General features: G+C 35.7%; 1 protein-coding gene across 1 annotated transcript in view; it reads right to left on the minus strand.

The window, feature by feature from the left end:
- Positions 1–955: 955 nt before the first annotated feature.
- The window catches only part of LOC131062722 (uncharacterized), a 28,310-nt gene continuing 15,201 nt past the window's right edge, over positions 956–14,064 (minus strand). The window contains exon 5 of the mRNA XM_057996438.2: positions 956–1,480. Within this exon, the coding sequence (XP_057852421.2) occupies positions 1,282–1,480 (199 nt within the window). The 3' untranslated portion in view covers positions 956–1,281. The remainder of the gene's footprint in view (positions 1,481–14,064) is intronic.

Here is a 14,064-nt window from a genome sequence, read left to right on the forward strand (position 1 = left end):
TTTAAAGGATAGCATTGTTTTCTTACAAAAAAGTCTTCTACATAGAAGCAGGACTCAGCAGAGTATCCATTTGCAACTTGTATAGGCCAAAAAATGCAAGTGCTAGCTCACACCTCAGCTTAACTGTCAAAAATCACTAAAAAATTGGTCAAAATGATTGAAATACAATAACTTCATAAGTCTATAAGATGCTGAAGAAAATAACCTCCCTTCGGCTGATTTGTTTCAAAGAAAATCTTTTCAATTACTTATATTTTTCCCTTGCACTTAATACTCTAATTTCAACCACTCTGTGTTGATGGCAAATATGAATCTGGCTACTTTAGGTTGTTAAAAATATTGGCCATTGTGTAATCCTTGTTCTATAGGTGATAACGATTTTCTGAACTTTTCCTGCTAGTTATAACCTCCTCATATTCTCCATAAGTTCAAATCCAAATTATATTATTATCCTTAGGTTACTTCAGATTCTTGAAATACTCTTCTATGCTAAAGACAAAAATTGTTATGAACATTGCATCGGAAAAACAACAAAAATACAAAAACACAAAACTACATCAAAATCTTACGTAAAGTATGGCCAAATAAATAGCTTCGGTAATAGAAAAATCCAAATTTTTATATCAGCTAAAGCATAACATACTTTATCATAAATGACAGAATTTATAGTGTGTATATAGATCCTTCTGACTAAAGATCCACCACAAATCCAGGCATATTTCTTTACAACTTGTCTCAATAATCATAAACCGATTATTGTAACTGTAAGTTCATAGGAATATCATGTGTAACATATATTGCCTTCACATTAAACACAGAGCCATGTGCTGTAGTTGTGAGTCTCATAGCCTTTCTCAAATAGGAGGATGCACTAAACAACATCAATTCAAAGATCCAACTTACAAATATAATATCAAGACTCAATTCATGCCTAAGAATTGTTACGAATAAGATATTTATCATGTATATTGGTAGCTTCCATAACTAAATTCTCTTAAGAAACCAGTTACTAATCCATATACAGTTTTTGTCAGCTATAAAAAATAATATTTGCAGATACAAGTCTATGATACATGATATATTGATTCTCAAATAGCCCAAAATTCAAAACATTTAATACCATAACATTAAATGTTTGTCTCTCTTCCCAAAATCTATTTGCAAAAATTTCAGCACACAAGATATTCTTTACATTTTAATTTTATGAAAACTCTACAGACGCCAAGGAACACACATATTGGAACCAGATGATATAGGGTGAGAAATCGTTATTTTTGCTTGCTATCTTTGTCTCATAGTCCTTTCATCTGACATTTGTGATGGAGCGGTGGGAACTGGGACAATATTCATTTGTTTTTCCCTTTCTTTTTTCAATAATTCTTCTGCTTCTTTCACGGCTTTCTGCCTTCTAATTTCAGCTTCACTTGAGCAGGTTTTTATTTCTTCTGCAAAGATATACATAGCCTTTGCAGCCTTTTCCCTGACCAGAAAAAGAAAATAGTACCCATAAATTAGCTGCAAAGAAAACAGGTCTGTCATTTACAGCACGTGGTGGAATTTTTAAGATATAAATTAGAACACTTCTATTGCAAATTTTTGAATCATGGAGCATCGGGAAGATAAAAGAATTATTCTGCACATTGTTCAGGAAGAATCATGGAATGTGATCTGAAGCATTGATTCAAAATTTGCAGAGTTCTTCCAGAAGCATTCTAAATTATTGTCATGGACTGTATAATTATAATGTTGATAATTTTAAGCTAAACAATTGATGACTGTAACATAACCACTTCCTCAAACAAAATTACAACAGCTCTCTGATAATCTTAAATCAAAATCTCTGTGAAACTGGTATAAACAGTAAGGGTAGAAACTGATATTTTGGAGGATGTGCATATGTGACTTGCTACTGAATGCCTAACTCAGATAGATGGACTGATGCTAATAGCCAAGTTCTATCAGATCAGGCTCGTGAACCCATTTACAAAATGTAGGAAGATGCCATTCCCTTTTCACTCATATGACTAGTCAAATTCATCATTGCTTTGAGGGCAATTACTAATGTGAAGGTGATATAAAAAGTGAGCGTAGAAACAGATATTTTGAAGGCTGTGCAAATGTGAGTCACTATTGAACATCAAAGAACTCAGATAGATGGACTGATGCCTATAAGATTATAAAAATGTTCTATACGATCATGCTAATGCACATATTTACAAAATGTGGGAAAATGCCAGATCCTTTTTAGAACCAGCCATATAAGTAGTCAAGTTCATCATAAACATTAAGGGTAGAAACAGCTTCTTTGAAGGCTGTGCAGATGAGAATCTTTATTGATTGTCTAAGAGCTCGAATAGATGGAGTGATGGTTATAAACTTGTATGAGATCATGCTCATGCACATATTAAGAAAATGTAGGAAGATGACAGATCCTTTTACGTGTCAGTCATATGACTAGTCAAGTTCATCATCACTTCAAGTACCTACTAAACAGGGTGACTATTGTGAATACAAAATATCTCAAACAAAAGGTGTGTCGTTTTTTTCAAATTGATGTAAACCAGGTAAAAATTAAAAAACATAAAAGATAAAGAATACCTCAAAAGGGGACATTACACCTCTCCAACTAACTTGGGTCCACGGGCATCTTTCACCCAAGGACTATCTACATATCCACTTCCAAACAAGATCAAAGTCACATGTAGTTATAAAATTTCAACTATTTTTTTCACATTCATCAATAAGGCATAACTCTCTAAGAATCCTAGCCTTGATAGATGGCTTCCCTCAACAAGCCAAGGACTAGCATAACCAAGGAAGATCATGAAGATGATACAAAACACAACTATATATGATTTTTTTCAATGAACTGGTTCAATATGCTAATATGGCTAATTAATAAGAACGAGACTTGTAAACTAACTCTACATACAAGGGTTAGGACCATCAACCATCTTTATACATATTTAAGCATTACAATTTCCTCCATCTCAACAAGACGCCTTAAACAATAGTGCATTGTAAGGAGAGATGGTCAAATTGGAATACATACATGAAAATTATACATAACATCATAAATATAAGATAAATTTCATCATATTAGATAATAGGACATCAATTGCCAAAACATCTCCACAATGCAATAATAATGCAAGCCCCAATATGGTTCCATGTGATGTCTTACTATAATATAATTTAATGATATCAAGCATCATAAACTTATGACATCCCAATTAACCAGAACACATCATGCATCAACAAAGCCATATAAAAGCTATCCAAACTTCAAAAGACTAATGACTATAAAATAAACTCACATTAAGCATGAACAATATCTGAGTCGTGCCAAATACAATTGGCAACATTGAGTCCATCAGATCACTATATGAAGATATACATCGAATAATAATCTTGAACTTCTAATTTCATTTGCCTTATCTGCAATTCAATAATTCTTAAAATAGTCCAGTTCATGAACCAGATCGTATTTGCATGTGCCACTTATACTAAATAAGACATTAATGATCATCAGCTAGTGATTTCATATGGCACTAATATGTGTGTGTATTAACCCATATTCTCATATTTCAATGGTCATAAGATATAGAAACATCACACACTCACTGCACATCAATCAACATCAAACATCATGCAACTAGAAAGCAACTAGACACAACAATAATATAAATGCAATGTCTTTAAACTCAATAAACAGTACTTATAATTTAGTACCCAATAATGGTATGAAGTTTTCTTAGTTCAAGCATTTTAGAAGTATAAAGAACACAAGGTTTGTAGGCCGCAGATCAATCAACAATTCAGATTGGGTTAAATCCAAAACAAAGTTTCCCCAAATTCCCACAGTTACAAGTTACCCTATCAGCCCCTGTATAACACAGCTTATCACTCAGTGATTCATACACCTCTATCATGCCCCACAATTGTTATTACTGATATAACAACCTCTTTTCCAACTATAATGATATTAACAAGATTGATCTCAGGAAGTTCTATATAGAGAGTGAAAGGATATAAATTTTGTCACAATCCTTTTCAGACAAAATTGACCTTCATAATCCTAACCCTTCATGCGTAAGGTGGAAGTAGAATACTATAGAGGGAGAGAATAAGTCTAGTATCAAGGAATACCAAGTCAATCATGTATCCTAAATAGTAAATACATATAACTGGTCAATTTCACCAAAGTCAACCCTGGACAGGGTTTAGGAAACAAGACATAATCATTCCATATTTAATCCAATCAATTCAAATAGATAATGCTATTGTTATGTCTAACTCCTGTTTTCCTACAACTCACCTACACATGTAACTACATTACAACTCTGCAATGGAACAATAGCACAACTCAGCTAAACTCTGAGTTCTTTGACAAGACTACCTCTTGACCTCAAGCTCAAAACTCTCCCTATACATATATCAAGGATGATGGCAAAGCTATCAAGTTATAACAATTTCATGATCCTCATATGGTGTATGAATTTACGAATTCCACCTGTTAGTCCACCAATATTCATAAATTTACTGCTCAAAGCCTTATTTAGGGTTCTCAAAAAGATACACATTCATTTTGTCTCTTTCACATTCACACCATAGTAATAGTGCACCTAGAATAAAAATAAACAGTAATTCTAATTTACAACCATAGTATATTATGTACATAGTACTACGTACATCTGTCCAATTATTCTTAAATCACAGAGATCTATAATGGCCTATTAGTTGTTACCGTCCCCCATTTATAATGACTGCAACATTATTCACATGCAATCAGAACAAAGCTCTACTCATAATCCAAATGAAAGTCATGCAAATCTTGCATATTCATATAACTAGAATCAACTATCGTTAGCTCAATAATGCCATCCATAAATAACCATAACCTAAACTATTGCTCATAAAATGTGGAGACGTCATGAATCACATACTTGATACAAATTAAAAACAATGTAATGTCCACATTTTTGGCCCAGACATTCGGAGAAAATATAATTTAATTAATTAAATTAAGTAGTCTAATTTAATGTTTTCCAGCAACTTGCATTTTATTAAATTATATTTATAAATTGCATATTTTATTTTAATTAAATGACTTTGCCTGATGCCAAAATAAAATAAGATATTGTAAAGTCATTTTATGAGCAAAAATAAATTAATATTTAAAAAGTGAATTTATATCCTAGAAAGTTCCATTGGGTTATAAGGAGGCTGGGGAGAAGAAAGAAGATACATTCTGAAATTTGATTATTTCTCTTTCAAGATTTGTGCTAGTGGCCATATTTCTACCAGAGGGTCGAAAACCCCAATGGTTCCCTGATGGATGAAAACTTGGAAGGCAATGCGTTCCCAACCAAAAATCGACAAGTGTGCTAAAGATTTGGGATTTAGGGAAGAAAACCCTAAAATTTTGTTTGAGCGATTTCATCCAAAAGTCATCATTGTACTTGTTGGTGCCCCAAAATGGGGTTTACACTGCAAGCAAACAGAAACCAAGCCGGTTCTTAAGATTTATCAAAGGAGGAGCCATCTCCGACTATTTAAAATCTTCAAGGACTTGGACCAACATATGACAAGGATTTTGCTAATCCTTCTACACTTCGAGCTCTGCAAAACCATGGAGGGTGATCCTTTGATGAATTTATAATCTTTGTGCCATACTTATACTTTCATCAAATTTAAGCAGAAAATCTCAAACACATGCTCAACAACAGGGAGAATTCTCAAGGATGGCTAATCCTCTAGTGATCCTCAACCCAGATGGAACTTTGAGATGGACAAAACATACAACAATACATATAAGATATCATGCCTTTTTATTGTAATTAACTATGCAGCAAACATAGGTGAGCAGATCACATAAATGATTATAAGGATTTATAACAGACTATGATCAGTGCCTCCTTCCATTGGGCGATTGATTTCGGTATAGATAAATGAACTATAACAGAACTTAGTCTAATAGCATTTAGGTTTTGAGAAAACATTGCCTTACAACATTTTCCCTCGGCAACCCTGATTTAAACTACTTATCAAATCCACGCACAAGTTCTATTATTCTGTAATTTTGTTCGAGCATTTTAATTGATCCCTTAGATCAAAGCAAGAATAGAAAATACATACACCATAACAGTGCACTGAATGAAAGAAATCCTTGACCACATTTCATTCAAAAGACAATAAAATTGCACAATGGAGAGAACTAAATCATAATTATATTTCCTTTCAATTCGTTATGTTTTTTTTTCTGTCACAAAGATCATATACATATAATTCTTTCAAGCACCTGCAAGAATACACAGACCTAAGACTCTTATCTATTTTTGTCCGAAAATCCTTACACTTGTTCACTTTCTATTAATACTTGCTACAGGAACCACCTGACTTTGAAAGATTTAAAAAAAATACTAAGTACAGAGATCAAATTCGGAACCCTATCTCTTGGCCTTGAATTCCCTTTTATAGAAAATAAGGGAGCAAACAAGCTACAGGCCAAAGGGACATCTGCCATTCAGAAAATGACCGGTTACCTACAAACTTGTTACAAAAGATTCCATTTAAGGAATGCCATAACCAGGATCAAAATATCTGTAACTGATTCATCATATCACTTTAAGCTTCTCCTTTTGCTACTGCCGATGAAGATTTGAGGGGGGGGCACTTCTTCAGTTGCTCACGTCCCAAAAAGTAACCACTGCGTAGAGCCAAAACCATCTGCTAGGCTTCCACATCAAATAGTTAGTTAACTAACAAGTTGATGTCCTCATTCATTCCTTCAAGTACATGTTTCCCCACTCAGCATATTCTTCTTCTGACGGCCATTTGAAAAGCATGACCTCATCAACCTTGGTCCTGTAAGGAGTATATTTGACCGCCACTTGGTTTGCCTCCCTTTCAAAAGTTTCAAAAAATGATCCGACATGTATTATTTTATCCATGTTGTCTTCCAGCATGCCAGTATCTAAATCATCGCAGATCATATCCACCTGAGTTCTTTCTGGGCAGAAATGTCTCATTCATTTCACTGAAAGCTCTCATCAGCTCTCTTATCCTCTCTATATTATCTGGCAACATTTGGGCCTCTTACATTTACTTTACCAACAGGTAGCAGGGTTGAAGTGTTGGTGACTTCTCAGCATGGTATTTTGAGGCCATGGACATTATTCTGAGCTCATTTCCCCTCTGTAACCGCTTTGTGAATAACGGGATTGCTACCTCTTTGTCTCTATCAAAACTCTGAACATCATTAAATAATAAAGAATATAAAGAATGCACACTATTCAACCTTCTATTTACTTTCTCATTTAAGTGAATCAAAACAGAGCTAACTATTTCCCTCTGCTTACTGGCAAATTGATCCTCTGACTCCTTCAGCTTTTTCTCCAACTCATCAATCCTTTCTAAAATTTGAGCTCTAGTTGGGTCAGTAGATCGTATGGGTTCAGGCTCATCATCAACATAAGGAACTAGCGATATTATAGGAGCATCAGTCTCACTATCTAACTGAGCTGTTGTACCTATATGTGAGACTGGTGGGGACTTGGATTTTGATGGGACCGATGCAATGGCAAGGGCTAAAGAAGATGCTCCTGGCTGTCTCTGCTCAAGAAGTTGTTCTTTTGTCTGTAGTTCCACATATTTATGTTGAACTATATTATAATCATGAGAAATCTTTTCAAACTTATTCATTAACTCTTGCTTCTCCTTAGCCTCTCTCTTTGCAGTTTCATGAGCTATCTTGGCTGTATCAACAGCCAACTTTGTAGTTTCGACACTTGATGTACTAGAAGCTCTCTTTATGATGAGGCCTCCTATCAAATTTGGATTTATATCACTGACATCAGGCCTCCCATGCCCTTGTCGTAGTGACCATATTGCTAAAAGGTTGCATGATCGTCTATAAAGTCTGATCCCTTGAATGCTAACCTCGCTTCCTCTTCTGAGTTGAATTGTTGGCCTCTTTCTTTTCTGATTTTATCAAATGCCACTGCATCAGCTATATCTCATTCAGGCAGAATCAAGATACCGATTTGGTTTACAATCTTTCTGCCTTCATCTATCGCGATTGCCTTGAATTCTTCCATCATCTCAGTCTTGACCTCTTCCTAATTTTCATGGTCAGACCTATCCGGCCTCTAGGCCATTCTCTCGGCACTTTCACTTTCCACATCATTTGAAGGAAAGTCGGACTCTTAACAAAAGCTTCATCTTCAAGAAATTTCTCACATGCCTCCTTTCTAGCATCCCTGAATGCTCTTCCTTGAATGTCTAGAGGCGTGATGTCAAATTCTTGAGTAGGTGTTACAGGAGGGATACCAATCTGCATTTTTGCATTTGTAATTTCCACAGTGTCTACATCATGTGGTTCTTCAATTCGTTGATCTTCTCCTTGTTCTTCAAATTGTACCAAAGGTGAAAAGGGGATATGTGGTGGTGAGGGGCTTCTATCTGAACCCTCTAGATCAATGATCTGGATTCCTTTCAAAGGTCTAACCTACATCCATGAGGCCAGTTCTTCTCTCATTATTTCCTTTCCTTTCCTCCTCACCAACTTTCCACTGTCACTACCACTATCCTGTTCACTAATTTCCTCATCCCTCACTCTTTTTATTACGATACTTCCCTTTGGAGGAGGCTCATAACTAGGTCGAGTCTCCTCTAATCCATCGGTTCTGTGAGGTAAAGGAGGAGGGGGGCCAGGTTGTTTCATCCTCATTTGTTGAATCAAAGTTGTATCGTCAGGTGGAAAGGGTGTAAGTTGTTGTACACTCCTCTTCTCAATCTGTTTGCCATGAATTTCCTCAAGCTTTGTTCTCTTCTCTTTCAAAGCAAAAATTAACTCATCAAAATTATTCACAACAAAATCAACTTTAGCAGAGAAAGGGTTGAAGGCTCTCAATGGATCATAATTTTTTGTATAATCACCCATAGTTTCCTAAAAGCTATCCACTTCTCCTTCCAATCCTGAGTAGAAAAATCAAACTCGTTTCTGATTACATCTTCAAGGAAGTGGTGTTCATGGGGCAGTGCAGTTCCTTTTATTATTTGTGTAAAAAATGTTATAGAACCCCTCTGGGTCACTGTGCCTTGCTACACTAACTCCCAAGTAATATGGTGCGAAAAGTCTGTCAAAATGCACATGCCCTCCTTTCTGGATTCCAAAGTAGGGGATAGCAGTGTAATCAGTGAAGATAGTTCCTTTGCCCCTGCCCTTCAAATCCTTATCTTGGATACAACCAATTTGCCAAATTACTTCAGCAAATCTAAGTCTCAATGGGACATTGAATGGTAATACATGAGGCTGCCCTTGGAAGCCATAAACTCTAATGACAATGCTGACTAGGTAAGGAATGATATCACCCCAATTATGATCAATTCTCAAGATTGGCAGCCTTTCTTTTGGTCTCACGAAATCATGTAACTATGTAGGGATTCTAGGTGGATTAACTGTCAATCACTGCCTTAATTTGGAAGCAAAACCATTATCAAATCTTACAAAACTAGCTTCTAGCCTGTCCCATGACACGTCCATACTCCACAACCGTACCGATATCTCAACATTATTAATTGTCTTTCTAAGATCCATGGTACCTTCAAAATAATCTGAATTCTTGAATAAGAACATATGCATTAGCAATGAGTACCAATAAAAATTAGTGCTCAATTCATTGTTCTTAATATCCAATATTCCCTGATGAACCTTATCTTCAAGATAAGGAGCAAAATAAAAAATCACTGAAAAGTCTAGGTTTTTGAATCTGAATAGCCATAAACATGAAATCGGGTGGCATAATTGTGGAAGGATCAAAACCTAAAACCTGACACAGAGAGAAAAAGGTAGCCTGTAAATACTTAGCAAAAGCACCGATTGGAAAAGGCTCGACTGAATTTGGGCCGATATGGGAAGGTGTGCTTCCTGCTTTTGCCAAGTGGGCAGGGAGAAGATTTGATCTGACAAAACCCTTTGTTTTGTGATATTCCTCCTTTATTTCATTCAGACTGGAATCAGTGCAACAGAAGGTTCATACAGGTCAAAAACTTCACATAATTCCTCTCTTCGGATTGTCAATAAGACCTCCCCATCATTTCCCCTTATTACCCTAGAAACAAGGTCATATCTATCTACCACTGCCCTGAGAAGGTCGACATCCATGAAGACGTTAAGCACCACCAGCTTGCCTAGGTCATATTGGCCATGCACTCGAGAGTGGAGAATGCAAATTTCTCTGCCCATACCATAATTTAAACATATTTACCCCAGTCATAGGTACCCTAGCATTTGAAATTGCATATGCTTTATCAACTAACCCATCTCCTAGGGTTCTTCCTTGAATAAGTTTTATCCCCTTAAATTTGTCATTTGTTGATGGTTTCAACTGGTCTAGAAAATCATCATACAAATTTCTCTTCAAATATTCGGTCTGCCTAGAGTGGTTTCGTGAGAGAGCCATTTTATCAAACTAGGCCTTTCTCAACAATTGTCAACAAACGGGGAAAGGGAAACCAGAGTTTAACCAAGAACCGACAATTCCAATGTAAAATATGGAAAATTCACAAACTCCCTAAGCTAAGACTGCAAAACCTCACAACAATATTCAATTCCTTTACCAGAAAATTCACACAGCTTATACTATCCATCTTTAAAACACAGAGAGGAAGATAATCAACTTACGGATTTGAAAACACTAGAAAAAGCTTAATTTTGCACTGAGATAGCTCGCTCAAAACTCCTTCGGCTCTAAAATCACCGCCTTCTTTCTCTGGATTGCTTCATGAATCAAAAATGATTCTGAAAAGGCATTTATTTCTATTCTTGAATCAGGCGTCACCGTATCATTGACCATTATTGCTCGCGTGAATGGACAACGGCTCGAATTCATATTTGAACCAAGTTTGAAACTAGACTGTTGATTCCATCCATGGTGCCACATCACGCGATCTATATTAGTCGATCCGACATTGACCATCCCTCGTGGCAGATAGTGACATCAAAAGTATGACGCAACACTTCCATCTCATCATCCTTCTCATTTCTGTCAACTGCCCCACCATCTGGCTTCTCTTTGGCCCGCCCAAGACACGTGGTATCATCTCGCAATAACACGATCATTAACTTCCATGCATTTTCTATTGCAGGGTAGCGAGAACCATTAGATCTATCTGAACTTTATACTACTAACCCCAGTGTGCACTCCCTTCAGTCACTTAATGACCGAGCATGTTCCCTGATTATGATTAAAAGATCTTCACTAATTACAGCATGTGCGGACAATGGGAACATTAGTAACCTGGCAGTTAATACAAATATATCGGCTAGAACAAGAAAAAGGACCCACCTAGGAAAATAAAAACGAATACTTCAGGAAAAGTAAGACCCGCTCACTTAATAAACACCTAGGACATAGAAAAAAAGCCCCACCAATGTACTAAAACACTCAAGCTAAAACAAAAAGGTAATGCGAGTTTAAAACAAGTTTAGGGGATCTTATCAAGACTTTAGACAAAATCAAAATAAACCCTAAACCCAAAGTCTGAAACGCAAGGGAAAAAGAGCAAGATAAGACACAGAAAACCCACCTATCAGCTAAGGCACAAAATTTTGCTAGGTCATTTCTACTGACCATCAAAACTGAAGTTGATAATTGAAAAATTGATTTTTTATTGAGGAATTCATCTTCCTAGAAACAAAAGTTATTGTCTCTCCTAGTTTGAAGAGTTATCATATTAATGGTATTTCAGAAACCATTTTAGAAAATTGTCAAGGTATGAAGGTGAGACTTCCTTTATGAAGACTTGATTTGAAGGTTTAAAAAACCTTTGGAACATTTAGTGCAGCCTATGTACTCTTATTAAAATCTATTGTTGCTACATATGAAGGAATTCACAGCCTTACGAATTTTGTACCATTTTATTTGCAGTGTACAATTGTAATAAATAGCTGAAAGGAGTGGAATGTTGTTTTGAAAGTTTTGAAAGCCTTTTTCCAAGATCACGTGGCCTTCCAAGGGACCCACCAAGTTGGGCAATACCCCTTTACAACTTGCCATCCCATTTTCTATTCATCACAAGGTGATGCAATGAGTTAAGAAGAGGCCTGAATTTAATTGAATTGAAGGAATTTCAATGACGTCCATGAAATCCAGCGGTCTAAGTCATCAAGAGACATCAAATTAATCTATTCTCGAATTACTTTCCATGTTGGTTCTTTAGTTATAAATCTTGAATAAGAAACTCGCTGTTTTGTGAAGCCTTGCCTCCTCTAAAAGCTTATTCAAACTGTCCACCTTTAAGTTATTATCAAACTGAATACGGATATTCTTCATATACTGCACATTGCTTGATGAAATGCCATTCAGTTTCCACCACCCCCTTGCTGCAATATTGCAAGTCCTTTCTTCCCAATCTTCTTTAGGCACCGTCCATCTACCTGTTTCACATCTCAAATGATGAGAGCTAGTCTTCAACTATGCAATTAAAATTTTAGCCTTTCCCTTAATTGTAGATCTCGAATAAACTTTTTCATCGTGCTTTCACTTAATTGAGGCCATATCATAGTCCAACACAGCCACCAAGTCTAACAAGAGTCAACGCATCTCTTACAAGGTACTTTGAAAATTAAAAGGACTGCCATATATTTCTAAAATGCCTACCGTACATCTTTAGCTGGTATCGTACCATCTTATAGAGGTACCCCACCATCAAAGATGGCCAAACTCTTTGAGTGTTGATGCTCTACAAGTCAGCAAAGGAGCTTAATGTGCCATATGAATTGCTGATGAGGATTATTGACTTCTACAAGATCAGCAATTTATTTATTGATTTTGTAATATCAGAAATAGTGTTGGAATTTCTAAATATAACTTTGCATGTCAGCGGTCCATATAATTTGTTTTGGTGCAAGTATCATTCAGAAAATTTACGTTATGAGCATCTACATTAGAAAAGAATGACTATGTTTGACAAGATGTCAATGTTTGATTTGATGCATAATATTTGTTTGTAAAAATGTCTATGGACATTAATGATAACAGCAATTGTTCTTGAGCATAAAAAATCTCAGGTTCGATGTTTAGACTATTGTTCTACCAATAGTTTGACAAAACGCCTATGTATTAAATTTCCAAAATTTCAAGTTAGAACCAAAAATCTTGGTAGGGGTTCTTATAGTGGTATCAGAGCCTGTTTCCTGCCAGCCTGTTTGGGGTTGTGTGATTCAAAAAGTTTCAGAGTTATTCAACAGTGGTTCAGATTGGTAGACTTGCTTTTCTTAAGAAAAGCAAATTGAGAAGATTAAAACTCTCCAAAAATTCTTACAAAGATGAGGAGGTGGTAATGAAAAGAGAGGCCACTAAAATTGTTGTTGAGTACCAAGGATTACCAAATAATTTTAAGAATCAAGTGTCCTTTAATGATATTCTGGGAATACTTGAAAAAGGAAATCCAAGCAAGATGAAGCTATATAACTATATTAGAAAATTGAGAAAGGAAGAAAGAAAATCAGAAGTAATCAAAGAGATCATTGAGAAAGAAGAGTCAAAGGTACAAGAAGAATCACATGATGAATTTACAAGTGAACATGAAGATGATGAGTTAATTTTGAAATGTTTTGAAGTCGATGGAACACCTAAAGAACTCACCTATGAAGAAGAAAATGCCTTAATCAAAAGGTATGCATGACCAAGATCCAAAGTGATTTTATTGAAGGATTTGCAGCTATAAATGAGGGGATTGAGCTAGATGGTACTTTCATAACAGCAGACCTGGCTACAATTTCAGATCAATCCAATGAAATATATGAAACTAATGGCTAATATGATAACAACATTGGAAGATATGAGGAAATTTTTTATTTTAATTTGTCTAGCAGTAGCACTTCATTATTTATGGATAAGTCTTGCGTTCATGAGGAAGGAAAAGAATTGATCACATTACAGACAAGCACAGAAGATGTAGTGAGGAACCAAGAAATGTGTGATGAATGGCTAAGGAGGGCCAAGAAAGCCAAGTTGATAGCTACTCAAGCGAAACAACACCTACAAAAAATTAAGG

This window comes from Cryptomeria japonica, chromosome 5 (assembly GCF_030272615.1).
Source record: "Cryptomeria japonica chromosome 5, Sugi_1.0, whole genome shotgun sequence".
In the NCBI taxonomy this organism is placed as follows: domain Eukaryota; kingdom Viridiplantae; phylum Streptophyta; class Pinopsida; order Cupressales; family Cupressaceae; genus Cryptomeria; species Cryptomeria japonica.